The sequence below is a fragment of the Berghia stephanieae genome, chromosome 5, assembly GCF_034508935.2.
Source record: "Berghia stephanieae isolate SIO BIC M18660-M18661 chromosome 5, UCSD_Bste_1.3, whole genome shotgun sequence".
Taxonomy (NCBI): domain Eukaryota; kingdom Metazoa; phylum Mollusca; class Gastropoda; order Nudibranchia; family Aeolidiidae; genus Berghia; species Berghia stephanieae.
The window spans coordinates 57,892,736-57,913,672 of NC_088364.1; the positions used below are offsets into that span (position 1 = coordinate 57,892,736).

The 20,937-nt window shown below is 35.2% G+C and overlaps 2 protein-coding genes across 6 annotated transcripts in view; one reads left to right on the forward strand and one right to left on the reverse strand.

The window, feature by feature from the left end:
• Positions 1-2,789: 2,789 nt before the first annotated feature.
• Positions 2,790-17,913, reverse strand: LOC144973306 (ubiquitin-conjugating enzyme E2 S-like). 4 transcript variants are annotated; one of them, XR_013645522.1, is made up of 7 exons: positions 17,862-17,889; positions 17,299-17,371; positions 15,047-15,194; positions 11,583-11,773; positions 10,555-10,691; positions 8,718-8,819; positions 2,790-4,959 (listed from the first exon to the last, which is right to left on the reverse strand). XR_013645522.1 is itself a non-coding variant. In XM_078915580.1 (6 exons), the coding sequence occupies exons 2-6, from the start codon at positions 17,305-17,307 to the stop codon at positions 4,830-4,832; spliced, it is 615 nt and encodes a 204-aa protein (XP_078771706.1). In that variant the 5' UTR covers positions 17,308-17,371; positions 17,863-17,913; the 3' UTR covers positions 2,790-4,829. The 4 variants fall into 4 exon arrangements, 2 of the variants coding, with proteins under 2 accessions (XP_078771706.1, XP_078771707.1); XR_013645521.1 differs by lacking the exon at positions 17,862-17,889 and having other exon boundaries at positions 17,299-17,380; XM_078915580.1 differs by lacking the exon at positions 8,718-8,819 and having other exon boundaries at positions 17,863-17,913.
• A 229-nt stretch (positions 17,914-18,142) lies between these two features.
• The window catches only part of LOC144973305 (ADP-ribosylation factor-like protein 6-interacting protein 1), a 13,863-nt gene continuing 11,068 nt past the window's right edge, over positions 18,143-20,937 (forward strand). Inside the window, exon 1 of one of the 2 annotated variants that reach the window (XM_078915578.1) lies at positions 18,143-18,377. In XM_078915578.1, coding sequence (XP_078771704.1) covers positions 18,333-18,377 — 45 coding nt within the window. In that variant the 5' untranslated portion in view covers positions 18,143-18,332. The remainder of the gene's footprint in view (positions 18,378-20,937) is intronic. The other variant, XM_078915579.1, reaches the window with a different exon arrangement.

The window sequence follows — 20,937 nt, forward strand, 5'->3', positions numbered from 1 at the left end:
ATTTTCATCATTGGGTGATGGTGACAACGACGATGTCGTCGACAATGATGATTACCATACGATATTACAATAAAGACAAAATAATGTCACCAATCTCTCCTCATGCATGCATTCGTTAGACTATCACAATAACGACACTACACTGTTATCCTTGCTCCTTCCCCAACCAACCCCTTGCTTCCCGCCTCTTCATCGCGAACTATCTTATGTAGCCTATGTATTAGATTCAGGACGGGCAAGTACGGAATCTGCCCACCCTTGCCTTAAACGTATTTATTTCCTTACTTAGAATTCAACTCACTCCTTTCTCAGAAGAGTACATCTCATATATTATACTAATTCAGTTGTTGAGATGAGAAAATCAAAATAGTGGTTGTATTTTATATATTTATTTAGTCGTGACTTTCGAATAAAAGTGTTTTGTTTTATTAAAGGGAATAAAATAGAAAATTACATTGTTTTGAAAAAATATTTAGTCTGGCAAAAATTTTCTTTTAAAAATACAGCGGTAATAACTTAAAGAATTTGAAAAAAAAACTAACAAATTAATTAGTTTAAAAACAAAAATAAAAATAAAAAGAACGAATAAGTAAACAATTTAAATAAATGAGTTTCGAGAAACACTAAAGAAAACGAGAAAAAAAAGAAATAATTTAAATGGATAAACAAATATATAAAAACAACATAAATGAATAATAAATTGATATATTAGTAAATTAATACATTTAATTCAATACTGGAACCTTCCCAAAGTCATTACATTAATGGTACCACCAGCACAAGTAAGGCAATAAATAAGAAAAAGTTCGTTTGCCAAAATCTCTATTTAGTTTTAACTGGTTAATAAGGTGGGCTCATTTGAATTAGCCCGACCAAGTACTAGAGAGGCCAGACAGCAAAAATCGGAGTTAGTTCACCGTCAGGCGACGTGACGATGAGATGACGATGTGGGCGGAGTGGTGTGGAGTGGTTGGGGTGGGGAGGGGGTGATAAAAAGAACAGGAGCATTTCCTGGATTATGCATTACGGGGTGCATGGTGATTCGCAATCTATCAAAAATACACACAAATTGATTTCAGTACGAAGTATCAAGTTTAAGTAGTAACTTTTGAAATTATCTAATTTAAATTTGATTATTTCGGACCTGGTAATACAGCTTATAACTTGAAAAAACAGGCTGGTATTTGCCCACCCTGCCCATTATTACCAGCCGTCCCTGGTCCACAGTATGTCTTCGTCTATTAAATTGAAGCTTACAATTCAACTCATCGTTATTTTTTCCTTCGAGCTTCAAGCAGCAACATTTTCATTAATCAACCAGCACCGCCAACGGAGGTGCATAAAAACGGTGCATTTTTGTACACCTCCAGTGGATGTGCATAAAAACGCCACCAAACATGATCACCAGAGTACTGTAATACTGTAAGGTAAGTTCTCGATCCCAGGATCGTCTTTCAGCTCTGCTCACGTCTGCTACTTCAGGTTTATTTTCGCAGTTGATTTTCTTACCACAACCTGTTTTGTTTTGTTTTTAAGGGTTTTACGGCGCTTGCAACACATTTAGGTTATATCAGCGCCAGTAAAAAGGAAGAAAATGGGACAGTAAAAAGTTCTAGAATTACAATTAAAGCATCCAAGAAAAAGTAAGACAAAGGGGAACTGGGAACAAATAGGGATCAGATGTAGATTCCAAGAGCATACCATCAATGTTCTTAGTTTGAGATCACCAATAAGTCTCATCCGGAGACAAGCACGGCCCCCACTAAGAGGAATACACTCAAATGCTTACAATATAAATTAGAACAAATATAATAATACATAACAGAGAGATGATTTACAAGGAAAAAAATATCACCTCCCAAAACAATAACTATGCATTCGACTGTTTCCCTCCCAGCCAGGACCCCGACCAGTGCCAGGACAAAACCAAGCAATCTCATTCAAAGACAAAGACAGAATGCAAGTTGGAAAACAGATATAGGGGGATAGAAGACAGAATAAGTACCTCCCTGCCCACTATGGGAGGTAGGAACCCCACCCAGCACAACCTGTTTTCACACACGGACAACTGTATGTTGCTGTGTCACGGGTCAGAGGCTTTAGTGGCTTACACTTCATGTTGGGCCACACAGAAAAATCAACAGAGGATGTACCAAGTTACACAGACAACGTTGTTTACCAATCTGCCCTCATGAAATGATGGTGGGAAAAGTATAATATCGAATGAAAATAGTTTTCCCCGCGAAATTGCGGGCTTTTTACTAGTTGTTAAAAAAAGACTTTACAGCGCTTGCAACAAATTTAGATCATATCAGCGCCAGTAAAAAGGAAGAAACTGGGATGGTAAAAAGTTCTAAAATTACAATTAAAGTACCCAAGAAAAATGAAAACATATGGGAATTAGTTAAAATAGGGAACAGATGTAGATTCAAAGATCACACTAACATTATCAATCAATGTATGTAAGTTTGAGATCACCTAAATGTCTCATCCTGACACAAGTACAGGTCCCCACTAAGAGGAACACAAATGTTTACAAATAATTTTTGTAAAGCAATATAATACAATGCATAACCAGAGAGATGATTTACAAGAGAAAAATATATTCTCCCGAAACTATCTGTCCCTCTCAGCAAGGGTCAGGACAAAACCAAGTAATCTCATTCCAAGACAAAAAGCATGTTGAAAAACAGAGAAGGATAGAAGATACAGTAAGTGCATCCCTATGGGAGGCCAGGAACACCGTCCAGAAACTGTTAGGTTAAAATATTAAATCAAAACATATGCAATATTCTTACACATTTTATTGACATAATAAACGTGAAGAACGGAGCTGCCTGCTACATGCATCATTCAACCACAGTTACCAGTGAATATCTCCAATCAGTTTTGAGAGGATCAATAAATTAAAATAAATAAATTCATAAATTAATGGGAAAATGTATAATTATTTTTTCTAGGCAATTTCAGTTTCAGCATCATTGTCATTGATTAACAACAAATTTAGAATATAGAACTGAATACTCAGGTCACAGTGTGACAAGTCATTCATTTATGACATGAATTTGGAACCTGTGTAAACGCTCGTACTTTTGAATTACAGAGAATATTGCATAAAACATTGACAGCAGGGCTATGAACTATTGATGGCTTCAAGCCATATTGTAAGTTTTTATACTTTTTGTTTTATGAATGTTGACTTTCTTTTCACTTTAAAACTTACTTTAACTTTAAGCAACAGGGTAATTTCTAACCACATTAAATGGAAATGTTTAAAGTCAAAGTTTTGCTATTAAAGATAAATCCCATCAGAATGTTTTTCATTCATATAAAAAGTCATAAACTGTACAATTTTTTTAAATTTACCAATTCTGATGATCAAATCTTGGAAAGAATGAGTTTTTTTTGTGTGAAAAGAAATTAAAACATCAGTCACACAATAAGACCACATCACCATCATCAATATATATTGACAATGTCATTATCTATGTAACTGGTTTTGACAAAATTTTACAGGAGAGAAAAAATATCACTGCACACGTACTTGATGCAAAGCAATATCAGTCATGGTAGTAAAATTGTGCTATTTATACTGCACACAAAGTAGAGGATTGATTACCAGGAAGGCATTCTGAACATTATTAGCTAAAAATAAATAAATTTCATTCTTTACCAGTAACACAGAGAATGACACTGTTAATACATTCTTCATTGCTCAATAGTGGAATGGTATCAAAAGTTGCGATGACAAAAACTTTGAACCTTTAACAATGACATCTTCAAAAGATAAATAAAAGTCAACGGCTTATCCATTCATCGACTACCCTTAGATTGAAAACACATTTTGCACAGGTTCCATGTGATGCTAATGCAAGATAAAAACAATGAGTAACAGACAAAACAGCACATGAAATTGAATTTACTAAAGACACATAATTTTTTTAATGATGCTAGATGTTCATAGAATTCTTCTTTTGTTTTTAAAATGATATAGATCACCGGATTAATAAGATCCGAGCCCGACAGTGATTAAACAAAAAAAAAACAAACAAAAAAAAAGGAAGAAAAGTATGTATTTATGGTATTAGCACCCTTTGAAACCTGTTTAAAAATTCCTCCTTGTACTTAAAATAAAATATAATGCTCATGACAAATGGCTTAAAAGAAATCAATATACAATCATTGCAGCCACAAATTCCATTGGAATTAATTTTGGAGCTAAACACCCCTGATGTATAACTGTTTCTTTGATCATACGAACCTTAAAAATCAATCATTAAATAACTCTGAAAATAGGAGAGGGAAGGAGGGAGGGAGACAGAAAAAAAAAAAAAAAAATCTTCACACCCTTTTACATATGACCCTTTTCACATTCATCAGCATCTTTTGAGATTCAAAGCAATGTGGACAGATAGTAAAAAACAAATCACAAAACCCAAACCATCCCGTATCGTGTGTCCACTCATTTAAAATCGTTACACAAACATTTCAATTAAACAGGTAAAACGTGATTTGTAATGCTTTTGACAGCACATAAGACGTGAAAAACAATAATTTAGATGACAGGCCAAATCAAGAGCTATCTGATCTGCAGTAATAAATAATGATCACACTTTTCTGATCTCAATGACCAACAGACATCAATGTTCACATACATCCATACAGCACAGGCAAACTAACTTGAAACACTTTCATTCAATTATACTTACACACGTACCTGACATAGAAATTAAAATAATTTTATGATGTGGTTTATGATGATGAATTCTGAGTTTGAGGTGATAGATGTAAATATATTAATATGTTGAATGTTTTATTTTTAAAAAGGGTCACAACCGCTTCAATGTCTTTTTCTTGTCCCTTTTCTTTTTCTCTAAAAGTTTTTTATCACCAGCATGTTTCTTTGCTAAAGGACCATCATTTGATTTATCCTCATATGAACAGTTTTCCTCCGATTCTCTGTGAAAAGAATATAAAAAAACAAACAAATTAAAATTTTAAAAAATAAAGTGGTCTACAACTTATTTGTTTCATTCTTGAAATCAACTCATTATTTTCTGTACCTTACCTTCCACGGCATTTAAATACATCTGAGGTCATGCTCAACCAAGTGTTCCCTAACAGCAATGACCCATTAGCCAAATTTTATCCAGTCTCTGTGGCGTTAATTAAACAGATGGTAGCTATTGCTTGCTATCCCTTGGACATTGCATAGTATTTTCCACCTGATCAAATAGACCCAATACACTGTTGGGTTCCCCCCCCCCCCCCAAAAAAAAAACACAAAACCTAAAACGAGAAACAAAACTGCGGCCAAGGTCAATACCCGTCCTTTTACTTGTGAAGAGAATGCTCTACCAACTGAGCTGTGGTACTCCGAAAAGAAACAATACCATGCCAACTATTTTATTTTAAATAAGATAGCATTACTATTATCAATTTCCAATTTCTTTTTAACCTCTAGAGTGCGACACTTTTTATCCCAGCTGCTGAGGAGCAAATTTGTGATTAAGGGCTGCCTAAATAAAAGTTTCACGTCTTTGTTATTATTGGTGCTAGCAAATCGATATTCAGCACACTTGTATAGAAATGTATAGTATGAGTCCATGTTACTTTTTTTGTTTTTTTAATTTGGCTATGAAGTGATAATTTTTATAAAATATTCAGGGGAGACTAAACAAATATAATTTCACCTGAAAAATCTTAAGTTAAACTGTAATGGCATGCAGTCTTTCTCATAAGAGTGAACAAAAATAATAAAATTACACGGTCCACGTCGTTTATTCAATCAACCTTTTATATCAAATACAAATTTCAGTGTTCAGCAAAATCTCGGGACTGAAAAATCCTACCTTTAGAAGAACAATCCTACCTAGCAATTTAAGAACCAAATGTGGCATTAAGTCGTCTGAATACCTACAAAATGCATCAGCACATTCATTTGGAAATCATCATTGAGATTTTCATCAAAATGTAAAATACATAAGTCAGCCTAACAAGTTTAAGATGACAGACAATTTCAAATGTTGCTAAACAATCGTGTTAATTTCCAGCACATTTGAATCAACCCTTTCCACAATGAGATTAAAACTTCAGAACAGACAAAATAAAGAAAGAATCCAACTGCCTAATGTTTTTATGTTTTTACGGCGCTTGCAACACATTAAGGTCATATCAGCACCAGTAAAAAGGAAGAAAATGGGATGGTAAAAAGTTCTAGAATTACAATAAATCATCCAAGAAAAGGGAAGACAAAAGGGAATTGGTTCAAATAAGAAACAGGTGTAGATTCCAAAAGCACTCTATCAAAGTACTTAGTTTGAGATCACTAAAAGTCTCATCCAGACACAAGCACAGGTCCCCGCTAAGAGGAACACACTCAAATGTTTTACAAATCATATACAGTAGAATTACTTTAAACCGAAATTTTGGGGACCTTCTAAACCATTTCGGTTTAAAGCAAGTTCCCGTTTTGCGATGTTTTTCAAGAGTAGTAACTATTTAAGAAATTTGCTCATTTAATCGTATCATGGGTTTCCCCTTAAATGTAGTTGTTGAATAAATGCCGTCTTCGTCACCATTTTAAAAATTATTATTTTTAATTTTATTATTTTATTTATTTTTTGGTGTGTTTTAAAAATATTTTTGGGGGTTTTCGTTTTTCATTCAAAATTGTTGAAAGAGTTGAGTTCGGGATGCCGTGTTTTTTTACATATCTCAGTCTCGATCAACTTCACATAGTATTTTGATTTTAAAATCCAACGTGTAAGCACAGTGCTTTCTTTTAGACATCTTTTTGTAAAATGTAAAGCTAAAATAAGATTGAAAGTTCTTGTGCAATAATTGATAATGAATGACGCGCAGCTACTCAGAGGTGAAGTGAAATGGATATGAAAAGGCGTGTCAATGCTAAGCTGTCTACTACACATCTCTCTTTTGTTGAAAAGCCATTAGGTTCAAAGGCCTAATTACATTAGAACCCCCCCCCCCCCCCCCCCCTTCCCCTCTCTCTCACACAAACATTCAATCAAAGTGGAAATGAAATGGCATGTAAATGGTAAGTTGTCTACCTCCCCCCTCCTTATTGTCGTGTTGAAAATCCAGTCAGTTCCAAAGCATCAACACACGAGCGAGAACATCTCACTTGCGTGATTCTACACCCCAACTCCCCCTCTTTCCTCATTTTTCGCCTGCCAGTCACCCGTTGTCTTCCTTTTCCAGTCTGCGATCGTGGTGCTGGCCAAACCCAAGTGCAGTGATTGAAGTGTTTGCCTACCCCCCACCCCACCCATCACCCTCATCTTATACTTACGCTCTTTGTTTTAATATCGCCGAGCATTATTATGTGGGGCCACCTTCCCGACTTTTGAAGAAAAATAGAGAGAAAAAGGGAAGGTGCTCTTAAGTTGTTTCGGTTTAAAGAAAGTCCTTCTTAGACGTATTTCGGTTCATCGTGAGAATTAGTACAAAGATAATGAAGAAACTAGTACAATTTATTAAATTCTTTGCGGTTTAAGGTATTTCTCGGTTTAGCTTCTTTCGGTTTAAAGTAATTTTACTGTATAATATAAAGAAAGCATAATACAGTGCATAACAGAGAGATGATTTACAATGAAAAAAATATCTCCCAAAACTAACTATACATTCGACTGATTCCCTCTCAGCCAGGACCAGGACAAAACCAAGTAATCTCATTCCAAGACAAAGACAGAAAGCATGCTGGATTTACAATGAAAAAAATATCATCTCCCAAAACTAACTATACATTCGACTGTTTCCCTCTCAGCCAAAACCAGGACAAAACCAAGTAATCTCATTCCAAGACAAAGACAGAAAGCATGCTGGAAAACAGATATAAGGGGATAGAAGACACAGTATGTACCCCCCTGCCCACTATGGGAGGTCAGGAACCCCACCCAGCCAACTGCCTAAACTTTGATACGGATAAATACACAAGCACAATTGCAAAATAAATTAACTAATTTAGAAAAAAAAATGCACCCTGGAAGATGAGGGGAAATTTTTTGTGATAAAAATTAGGGAGATTGGCTGAAATGTAGGAGATTGATGCATATGTATTATCTTTGATGCATTATATAATGGTCTTTAACTTTAAGTAGTAAATTGAACCTATAAATACTGGAGTTCCTATTTACTTTGACTAGATAAACACACCTTAAAATGAAGTACTTATTCTTGCCTAAACTGTTGTAAAGGCTTGCGTGAAAAAAATAAATCAGAATCAGATCAAAATTTTAAAGGGATCGACTTTATATTTCACAAATTAATAAAGGAAAATAATCAAATGTAATGTTTCCTCTTTATAAGCATTTAATTTTCTAATTGAATACCTTCCAATCGTAGATGCTGATTTAACTGTATTTTTAATTAACACAATATTCATAACAATTAGTGTCAGCAGACCTGCCTACTACTACAAAAAATTTGTAGAATTACGAAATTTTGGGTCCAATTTCAGAGGTTCATGAGCATCTCCAAGTCATTAAAACTTATTGAAAATGAAAGTTTATGCCAGAGTGCATAATTCTAAGGATTTCGAAAAGTTATTTTAACCCGTTGAGAGTAAATTGTTGATCTATAAAGTTAACTCTTGCGACTTCTATTTTGATCTCCTTAAATTAAGAATTTTTGAAATGTTCAACTAGGCAGCTCTGTGAAAGTAAAATTAATATCTGAGAACATTAAAAGTATATTGCCTTTATCAAAGTCTCCATCATCACTGTCTTGAGTCCCTATGTATTTCAAAAACAACTTCAAAAGCCATATATAATGCTTGCTTTATCCACTAGCGTAGGCTTCTGGAAATGATGAAAATAATTTACCTTCACAATGGAACAACAATCAAACTATTGACATAAAACAACAGAAATTTGATCAAAATAACTCGCTTCAGTTTCAACTAAAATGTGAATGTTCGTTTATACCAAGGGAAGCAACTGCATTCATTTTTGCCATTGATAACTGCAGGAATGTGCATGCAAGACATGGGTTATAGAGACAGTTTACTTATCTTCAGTGCCCATGGCCAAGCACTCAAGAGGTTAAAGGGTGGGAACTCATTGGGAGAGAGAACATGCTCCCCTGAAAATTTTTGAAATATAATGCAAAATTCAATCAATCTGGGGCATTTAAGTCAATATTATTCCTTTGCAGTATGTGAAATTTATCATACAAGACATTCATCATTCAATTTTCAAAGTGATCTAGAGATGCCAACGAAAATTTGTCTCACAAGAATTTCAGACACCACTCAGAAGAAATTCAACAGGAATTTCTGCATATAAGTACAAGATCCAAACTTTGTAAGACAAGCTCACTCAGGCTATCACTGCCTCCCTAGTCTCCTATTGGTATTTGTAGAGAGCGGTGGGGGCTGCCTGAAGCCTGGGATTGTGAAAATTCTAACGAAAGATTAATAATGGAGAGGCTTCGGATAGGGACAATACAGACAATGGACGTTTCGGGTACAAACCATTCATCAGCACAATAATAAACAAAAGAATGTGGAAAACAAATAAAATAAAATGCAGTATAACTTGTATTGTGGTGGTTGGAGTGTGAATGAAATGGCGTGGTGTGGGTTAGTGGGTAGGGAGTCCCTGGGGTGTGATAGGGATGACAAGGCCAAGTCAGTGTATGAGAGAGACGGGAACTTTCTAGAAAGTAATGGAAGATAAAAGACATAATAAAAATGTAATACGAGAAGTAGTAGTAATAGAAGAAATAGAAGAAATAGCAGTAGTAGTAGTAGTAGTATTAATAGTACAGTCTACTCTGGAAAATCGCAACAATTCCCATGAAACGGAATTAATTCTATATAAAAATCGCTGGTTAATTGCAACAAATTTTAAACCTCAAAAAGGGGCAAATTTTTAAAACCCAACAAAACCTCATGATTAAATTTCATCATGGATGAAATCATGGCAGGTTGAAGAATCAAGAGTGGGCGGAGTTTAATGCTACAGCAGTATGTCACCACGGTATTAGAGACAAAAGAGGGCGGGACTTTGCATTATGGGTTTGTGAGGTCATCTGTGACCATAAGATGGGAGATGAAGGAGCTAGGCATAGTCTAGACAACAGGTAGACAATTATAGTTGTAAGGAGGGACTGAGCGATAGCCTTTGTTTTGAGATTGGGATTGACTAACACAATGTCACATGGAGAGCGATGGCAGATTCTGTTTCCATTTAATACAAACACAAGACAAAATAATTTATTCGAAAGCAAATATTCAGTTTGCTCAAGACTTCGGTGTTAGCTTTTGAAAGTGTTCAATAATTTCATGTTGCCTATGAAAATAGGATTAAAAAGGGGAATTGAAACATTTTCAAGATTTTTGTGCTGCACTGTATTCTTTTTATATTCCAATTCAATTACCCTAATTTTCAGACTTGCACATATACGAAATCGTTAATCTCATATTCTATACCACACCAATGCAATTTTGTCTGATTACAAAAAAGAATGAAAAAAAATTATTTGATTTGACTTATAATACAAAACAAAAGAACCTTTAAATTATGTACTTACTTCAGAGGTTTTGCATGGATTTCTGTGAACATCTTTGCTCTTTTTGAATAATCCTCATACTGTTCTAATAATAATTTTCCGGCTTCTGCATTAAGCGCTGACTCTGGATTAGGTACGATGAGCAGACATTTAACAGTCTGGAATAAAAATGACCAAGGGCACAAGGTAAAAATCACAAAAACCACTAAACTTTTTTTCAGACTATGATGACAAACCTGAAATTTCAGATTTGATCCTCTATAATCGTGCAGCCATTAATTTAATGTTATAACAGTTTTTGTTTTTATTAATGAACAATATAAAGCAATATTTTTTCTCCAAATTTAAATGGAAAAATCAGGATGAAAGATAGAAAACACAGCAAGAGTGAGTGAACACATAACATGAGGTCAAAAGACCTTAACAACATTCTTTTTTTGTTGTTGATGTTGCCTCCATCCTATCCAAATGGTAACAAGCAATTGCTACTATATGTTTAACACTGCAGATAAACTCTGAGTCCAATGCCCTTTGGGCCCAGAAGGACTAATATTGTGGCAATAATGATAATAATAATAAGTATACTTTTAATATCAATAGCACCTTACATCAACACAGATTATAAAAGCACTTAATTTACTTTGTATTACGCATTTTTGTATAAAATCCACTTAGACATTATTTGAAAAAGCTTTTGACACGTATTTGCAGTTCTAAACATGTAATATAAAGGCATCAATAATCTCACGACTGCCATGTCACACTATGCAATGCATCACATGACCAATAATAAATACAGCTCCAATAATAATAATAATAATAATCTTTGAGCTTATTTTTTATATAGCGCAATATCCACTAAATATGTTCGAAGCGCTTTACAAAGGGCCCCTAACCAACAGCAACACAAAACAAGTGGAAAGAGACGACGCAATAATAATAATAATAATAATAATAATAATAATAATAATAATAATAATAATAATAATAATATAATGTAGAAGAAAATAAGATTAACAGTAAAAATGATAGAAATGCCAAGTATTTACCAATAATATATGTTTTATTCCCAACTCTGCTTTCCAGTCTTTTTTCAGTGTGTTGACACAAATTTCTCCACTGCTAGCTACATTTGGGTGGAAAATCTTTGTGAGGAAGAAGGCTTTTGGTGGTTCTGTAGGGAAGTTATTACCTAAGACGAGCTTCATTCGGAAGAACCCACCAGCATAAGGTGTACCAGCTGTTAAAGGAGTTGGAAAGAAAAAAAAAGAGCCCATCAAAATATATGATAATACTATCACAGTGCCTAATCAAAATGCATCCATAATTTTAAAAGTGATTTTAAATTTTCAAAACTGACAAATTGTAAATATTTATACATTTGGCTTCTGAGAAAGAAAACCGGGGTGGCTTCACTTTATATGATTAATTTAACCTGAATTTTTTGTTCTGTTTATTTCTTCAATATGTCAATTTCTGGTAGCATTGTAATAAGCTGTAGAAAAAAAAACTCTTGATTTTTTATGAAAGTTTAAAATTTGCTATTATGACCATTGTTTTGGTCCGCCGCAGGCATTGTTTAAGTTGAAGGGAACTACTGACCAGTGCAGAACAGTATCGAGTACTGGGTGCAGAAAAAAAAACAAAACTGTACTGATTTTGCTGAGTCTGAGAAGCTGACTAAATGTACTGCTCATGGTATGAGAAAACTTTTTTTTTTTTTGAATTATTTATGTTAGAGTTAGTTTAAGGGTTAGTCCTAGTGGTTTATTATGTTTATTCCGTGGTCCAAAGTATTTTTCTTTTATATTAGGGTTAGTAAATAGGGTTAAAGATTGTTTTCTATGAGAAATAATAAGTTCTAAATCCTTCGATAGGGTTGGTGATTAAAAAAAATTTTTTTTTATTAGGGTTAGTCCAAGTTCTTGGGGTATATTTTTACTATGTTAGATTAAGCCCAAAAAGCCTGAAATTAATTTCCAACAAATCCAAAAAGCCTGATGACATGTGACCCACTGCTTCAAAACAATATTATGTCGGGATAATCTAGATGTCCAAAAAACGTTAAAATCTATTTTTTAAAATCCCACAATCTTGCACGAATGGGTTAGTCTTAGGTCCCAAGTTATTCTTTTTTCTTCGGTCAGGGTTAGCAGTTAGGATTAGTGATTTTTTCCCTTTTTCTATTCAGCTTAATCCAAGGTCCAAGGGTTGTATTTTGAATAGGACAGGAAGTAATGAAATGATAACAATAAAACGAATTGCATTCCTTATGACCAGTTATGAAATACTTGTAAACGTGACGTAAAGCAGTGTCAACAGTTCTCATTAATTAAATTATATCCAATATTTATTAACTTTATTTCAAATTATAATAATTTTCTTATAAACTATAAAAATAAATCATAGTTTCCTACCAGGAAAAAGTCCTAAAAAGCATCTTGCGTGCGTTTTATCGATATTACAGCCATGTAATACACTTATTGAAATATCCTCAGTCAAGGGAGACAACTTGTCCTAACTCAAAATCATATTTGATACATTAGGTTGTCTCCCTTGTCTCATGGTATGCCATGGGTTAGTTTCTTTTTTCTTTCCGTTTTTGTTTGTTTAAAAAGAAAAAAAAATTGTACATTCTTTTTTCTTTTCTTCATCTATTTACATTTGGTTGATTTGTTCGGATTGTGTATTTTTATTTACCAGCAATAAATTTATTATAAAATACGGTAACATGGAATGGATGTCAGTAGCTTATTTTTAAAAATTACAAGAAAATAAAATTACAAAATACTCAATAAAAACAGACAAAAAAAAAACAAAAAAAAAAAAACAGAAGCTTCGCAGTTAGTGGTAGTACATACTAGAAATAAAGTACTTGATGATAATGAGAGAAATCTGAGCACTGTTGATGCGTCAAAGACTCAAAATAGAGTGAAGCAACAAGATGATGGCCTCCCAAAGTAGACACCCTTCAAATAAAGACACTTAGACTAAGAACCTGCTATTATTTCATCCCATCATTACACACAATACATCAAATCAAATTCTTCAACTTCAGCTCACTCTCTGTGTGATTCTGGTAAAGTAGTGTAGTAGAGATTGGTTGGGAGAGGGAAATAGGGAGATGGTCAGAGACGATTAGAGCATTATGGAGTGGTGGTGGTAGGGTCGAAGTGGAGAGGGTGTATACAGTGTATTGAGTAATGGTTAGGAGAGGGGTGAGTAGGGAGTAGAGAGGCAGACGGAGACAAATAAGGAATTGTGTAGTAGTGTGGGAGGGGGAGGGGGGTTCGTGGCGAAGTGGAGAGGCTTTGTGACTGGCAAGTGCCTAGTCTCTAGTTTGTTATGTGGTGAGGGGTGGTGAATGGGTATGCAATTGAACGAATTAGTTAACAGCTATTTGTAAGAGTTAAACGATGAAATGGGAATTTTGTTTGGTCATCAACAATTTTCTTCCTCTGTTATTTCTTTTCGGTTTAATGATAGCTTGATCATAGTGGCTGTCAGTTTGCCAATAGTTGATTAATCACAAACAAAGAGGAAAAAAGGACATTTTGCTTTCTTTTCGGTTAATCTGTTTTTACTGTATATAATTACGTGTATTCTCTTTCAGCTAATTAATGTTATGCTTCTCTTTCAAACACGTGAACTTTCAGATCTGAGCAGTCACTTATGGCGTGACGAGGAGAGATAAGGTGGAGAGAGATGGAAGAAGGAGAGAAGAGAAGGGTAAAAAAGAGGAATAATCAATCCCACTCTTCATTCACCTCATCAGGACAATTCCTTATTTAATACTTGGGTTGTTTCCCTTTACCTTGAGGACCCTATGGAAGGCCTCCCGAACATCGGGGATTAATAATGAAAATACCATTGGAAAGCTTGTTTCATCTCCTTTAAAAGGGAGGACTTCCGTAGTTTCACAGTACTTTTATTATATTACTTAAAATATTTTAGCCATTATGGACTCTCAATTAGTTGCAATGTCCAATAAAAATAAAAATGACTATTCAAGATAAGTTTAATTTTTATAAGTGGTGTGATTTTTCTAATTTCAAAAATAATTTGCTGAGTCAGTTCCCATCAGTTTTGCAAGCAATGGCAAATGTTAAGTTTCATCAAGTGATAGCATCTTTAGTATTGTTAAGGGTGGCCTTCCCCTTATTAAAAAAAAAAAAATTTCCTCCTCCCTATAATATCGATTAAAAAAAAATGCCCTTTTTGGAAGTCCTTCCCTTTAAAATAAGTTCAAAATTAACCATCTGGGCCAGCAAATAATATTATAGAGAGCAAAAATAAAGTTCCAAAAGAGTTTCATCTTACAATGAGCCTGTTGGCCTGGGCGCCATTAAACATTACCAAAGTGCCTTACATGCCAAAAGTCTTCAAGGTGAAGGTGATGTTGCTAAAAGGCAGAAGTAGGACCATGGTCACGATAACCTTAATCATAATTTTAAAAGAAAAAAAGAAAAAAAATCAATCTTGTAAATTCTAGCATCACAAGAAAACTACTGACCTGGCCCTTCGATCATTGCCTGGATATCTGTCACATCTTCCTCATTCATAAAAATTTTTATGCCCTCAGGTGGACATTTACTTAAAATACCAATCTCCTTTGAGACCTGCCGAATGACTTGAGGTGATAAATTTTCCACATTAGACACCTGAAAATGTAAAAGTTTAATAAATCAACAAGTTGAACAACCTCCCCCACCCCCAATTTTTTTTTTTTTTTTAAATACACATTTTCAATCCTTAAAATGCATTGAATTCTAAAGAATAGCCAAATTCAATACTTTCCAATATGAATGATCCGGATGAAAATATTAGCGCAGTGAAACATTTTCATCTGTGAGTTAAAATTGCAGCAGTCCTACTGCCAGTGTAGGAGTGAGTAGGATAAAATAAGCCCCCAAAATTGGGAGAATTGAGGTGGTGATTGATAGGAATAAGATAACAGTATTTCCAGGATACTAAAATAAAAAAAAATAATGATGGTGATAATAATAATAAATAAACGAACCATAAATAAAAATAAAAACACAAAAACAAAATAAAATGCTGGCGGTGTCATTGCAAGTAAACATCTAAACCCTAGGCTATTCTATTAGGATTCTTATGAAAGAGTGGGGAAATAGTCTGCTGTTTTGTGTCTGTCACCTGATTTAAACTATCTAACTACATATTTCTGTTCCAAATCCCTTTTCACATGAACGCATCTCAATTCAAATCTTGATAGTTGATCCTAGTCTCAACTCACTCTGCAAAAGGCACAGTGTTCTCAGTAAAGGTCTGAAATTTAGGGAGGGAGTAAAACCATTTCAAAATAAAACTGTGGAACATACAATTCATTTGTTGGAGAGGAGTGGACGCAGTGATCAGTGAGTACAGTAGAACATGAAAGTAACGTACTCGGAAATAGCGAGTAAAATCTAAATCCCCGTTTTTTTCCTCTAATTTGAGTCAATAAAATTAGCATGCAAGTAGCTAGTATGAAAAAGAGGTCAACTCGGAAATAACGAGCATTTCCTGCCCCAGCCTAGGACTTCGAACGAAGTAAAGCAAAACAACAGACAAGGGTGATTTAAATATTTTTAGCCTAGCTTCTTTTCTTTTATTTTTCGTTACGAGTAATATTACATAGTAGCCTAGTCTAGAGTACATAGTAGGCGAAACAAATTTGGGTGGGGGTTGGGTGTGTGTGTTTGTATGCGTGTGGGGGTCAATTATTCACCCAATGTGGTGACACGCGACGACGCGCAAGGTAAGCACTGGCAGCCAACATGTCAACATGCCTCACTTCGCAGCATCGGTCAGCGAGTCGCATTCGATCAGCGAGAGAGGGGAGCGTGGAACCATCATTTCAGTGTGTCAGTGATTGAGTTATGCGCTTGCTTACCTCATCAAACATGCCTAGTGCATACAAACACTCGCACACACACATACATGAAATCTTGATGGAAATGGAAGGGGCGGATCAACTTCAACCTGTGGCCATCATTACGTAGTTAACGAAGGCCGCGTTCAACCCCACCCTCACCCCACTTTATCCACACACAGTCATTTGCACGCACGCGCGGCACACACGCACAAACAAACACACACACACACACATTGTCTTTCCATATTTTTGTACGGCCGAGTGACCTTTCCTGGCAACTCGGGAATAGCGAGTAATCAGGAGTGGACCCGTCGAACTCGCTATTTCCGAGTTCTACTGTAGTAAGCAAGTAGGTCGCAAGTATTCCATTCAGTGTGTTTAAGAAAAGGACCTAACTATAACCTGATAACTGGCTAATTACTTGACATAGTCCAACGGTGAATCACTCAAAATGAGGGTTAAATGAGAAAGATGATAATTTGGATTAAGTGGTCCATAAAAATAAAGTAAAATCTCAGAGGATAACTCAAACTCAAACCAAATGGTTGCGGTTGTTTGTGGTCAGAGGCCCCTGGCTCACCACGGGGATTCGAATTCAGCGTACAGACAACAGAGTGTATTGATGTCGTTCGAAACATACAAAATGAGACAAAGTATAGTTAGTTACGATGTTTTCTTCAATTGATATGTTTAATTAGATATATGATCCACGTCGACAAGTGAAAACCAATTTTCATTTTTCACTTCCCAGCCAACATATCACTATCATTATCAATGGATCGCACATAACGATGCCGAACATCAAATGTATTGAAACAAAAGGACAGAAATGAACTGTAATTATCGGCTGTCACATAAGGTATAAACGTAGAAAATGATATATTTACATTTGACATTTTGAATATCCAAAAAGACAATGCTATAAGGAAAAGACCATCGAACGCTATATCAAGTTCAAGACTTGTCTTGAGCAGGGTTGCCAGATTATTTTTCAACAAAATGCCAGGGGAAGACTCAAAAAATGCCAAAACACTCAAAAAGATGCCAAAGTCTGTTGACTCCCACCCCCACTAAGAAAACTACTCACTTTTGATAGACAATTTACTATCATATCCTGGTGGCTTGCGTGTTTTCTTTTCTGTTTTTTTTTTTTTTTTTTTTTTGAATTATACTAAATTTCCTGTTGGGGTAATTATTTACCTACTGACTACTAAGTGGAGTGCTAAACCACTACACCACGGTTGGATTTTAAGAATGAAAAAGAAATGTGAAGATGTTTGTTTTTACGCGTTTAGAAATAATTAAGAAAAGGTGTCATTTGAAGTATAATATACAAGAAAAGAAAATGCCAAATGAAAATGCCAAATGCCAAATGATTTTTCTAATGCCAAACGGTTTTCAAAAATGCCAGATTTTTGGAATCTGGCATTTAAAATGCCAAACTGGCAACCCTTGTCTTGAGTCTTGTCGTCCCCGTCCGTAATGCGTTTCTAGCTATTCTTAGTCCTTACTTCCGAAACGAATTTCATCCAATCGTTTTCCGAGGTGGGCGTGTACATAGGACATGTTTTTTGTTGTCATTGATATTTAGTCCGTGAAAAGCGTAAAATTTATCAAACTTTTGAAAATAAAAATTATGTTTAAATGATGATATAAAAATATAAACCAAATTATTTATTAATCACCCAAAATGAATCCGAGATTGTGTGAGATCAAAACAAAAATCTTCTCGTTCACAGAAAAGTTGTGTGAATAGCCTCGCAGAAAGAGAAACAGAAACAACGATCAAGTCAAAAGAAACGGTTTTTTTGCCGCATTCATCAAGTCAAGGAATAAAACAACGGACTTCGACATGAGACATTCTTGACGATTTTTGGAAAGGAAAATTATATAATAGAAAGAGTATTTCATATCAGAAAGAATGACTGACAAGATGAAGAAATTCCAGCCTGAAACGGATTTGTCAGTGGGTGAAAAATGATCGAGCCTTCTAACTTCTTCAATTCTTTGACTTTGTTGACTTTGATTTGATAGAGATTAGACTAGAGACCGGTCTAGCGATAACTTTTTCTTTGGCTATCATTATCCACAGATCCGTCTGTCAATGCTGTTATTAATCACCAACCGTTATTGACGGAGCCTTTAAGCTTCCCTAAATTTTATACAAAATACCAAATAAAAATAATCCTTTAGGCACATTGTCATTGACATTAGGTAGGCAGTGAAAGCCAGTGGCAGTGGTAATTTCTGAACCAAAACCAAAATTTTAAAAATCAGCCAGTAAAAAGTGACGATAACAACCATGCTAATGGCCAAGTTCCATTTTGTTTTCATACCGAATGGCATCAATAAAATGAAAGTTTTTGACATTTTTGGAACTGAAAATGTCAAACTCAAACTGGCAATCAGTAAGAATAAGAGAAATTAATCATTAAGTAAGTTCATTAAAAGGCAAATCACTCCAAAGTCAAAGTCTCACTCTCACCAACCAAAAAATTCATTTATAAAAACTATTTAACAATTTTTAAAAAGTGGAGAGGAACACTTTCGACAGTGACACGCTTTCTTAGCAGATAAATCAACAAAAGCATGCTTTCTTAGCAGATAAATCGACAATGACAACATTCCTCATAATTATAATTAAGTGCGAGCTGTAACTTGCAGACCATCATCAATAATACTGCATTTTCCTTTTCTTAAAAAAAACAAAACAACTCGATGAAGTACTAGATGTTTTGCAAATTGTTATTTGAGCCAAATTGCTCAACTAATCCCATTACTATTACAGTGATGCCAAAACTCCGGTCTGGAGCAAAAAATTCCAGGGCAACTTCCGTCAAAATCCGGTGAGGTCAATTTGTTCCAAGAATACCCCCCCTTTCCCACTACCACATCATATCATCATCATTGCCACTAGTATTACAACCATCATCACTACCACTACTACTGCAACCACCACCACATCATCAGTACTACCACTACTACTACAACCACCACATCATCATCAGTACCACAACTACTACTACAACCACCACCACCACATCATCATCATCACTACCACTACCACAACTACCATCACCATTACAATCACCACCACCACATCATCATCACTACCACTACTAATACAACCACCAGCACGACATCATCATCACGACTAGTACTACTACAACCACCACCACCACATCATCACTATCACTACAACCACCACCACACCATCATTACCACTACTACTACTACTACAACCACCACATCATCATTACCACTACTACTACTACTACAACCACCACCACATCATCACTACCACTACAACCACCACCACATCATCATTACCACTACTACTACTACTACAACCACCACCACATCATTATCATCACGACCACAACTACTACAACCACTATACCACCACCACCACATCATTACTACCACTACTTCTTCAACCACCACCACCACCACCATATCATCACTACCACTAACAACAACCACTATCACATCTTCATCATCACTACCATTATTACTAAAAGCCACCAACACCACATCATCCTCACTACCACCAGTACTGCAATCTCTACCATTAGGTTTTGGCGCTTTACTTCATTTCAAATAAGGAAACTTGGGGATTGTATTTGATAATGTGTTTATGTATCATAATATAATTCTAATCAGTTATCTATTTAGAACTATACAATATGTAAACACAATACCATTCCAATTCCTTTTTCTTTCGTGCGGAAATTCCTCTTTCGGCATTGAAATTCCTATGAGTGGTGTCTGAAACTCCTGTGAGCCAAATTTAAAGTTGGCGTCTCTGCTATTATGATGATGGTCGCTTTTTCATTTGGACATACACGTCAGCATGGTTTTCTCAGACTTCTCGGGATATGCAAAAAACCTTACATTGCCATAACGTTTGATGGGGAAGGCAGTGTGGCTCGGGACTATGGTCTTTGCTTCGTACCCGAAAGATACCTAGTTTGAATATCCACTGTGTTATATGGCCGTAAGCAAACCCCATCTCCCCATCAAATTAGCGGCACTGTGCTGTGGCTGACACCAGGGTTATTTCAGTCCTCCTTCTGGATAAACCCTAAGACGAAATTTCCGCTTGGGGATGAGTAAAGGGAACTTTATTATTATTTACTTTATTGATATGTTACAAGGGTGACGTTGTCTGTGTCGGAGGGGTGGTGGTGATTGTTGTATCACAACATTTATTTACCACCTTAGCCAACCATGAACGTGTTATGCTGTGTGGAATGAATTTGGAACTAATAGTGAAGTGATAAAAATAAACAGAGAGGTGTCTTTTATGCGAAATGGCGATGGGGTGTGTGAGTGGCTGTGTGTGAATGCTAATGTATTATATTGCATACACACACATGCAGTGAATATAGATACATTTGATCCACACATAAGTAACTGTCAATATCACAGTAAGTCATCGCTGGTCGAAAACACTGGGCGCAATTTTTTAGAAAAAGCCTATAATTAATTCATTTTTTAAACATTGGCTTGGTGAAGTTTGAAGA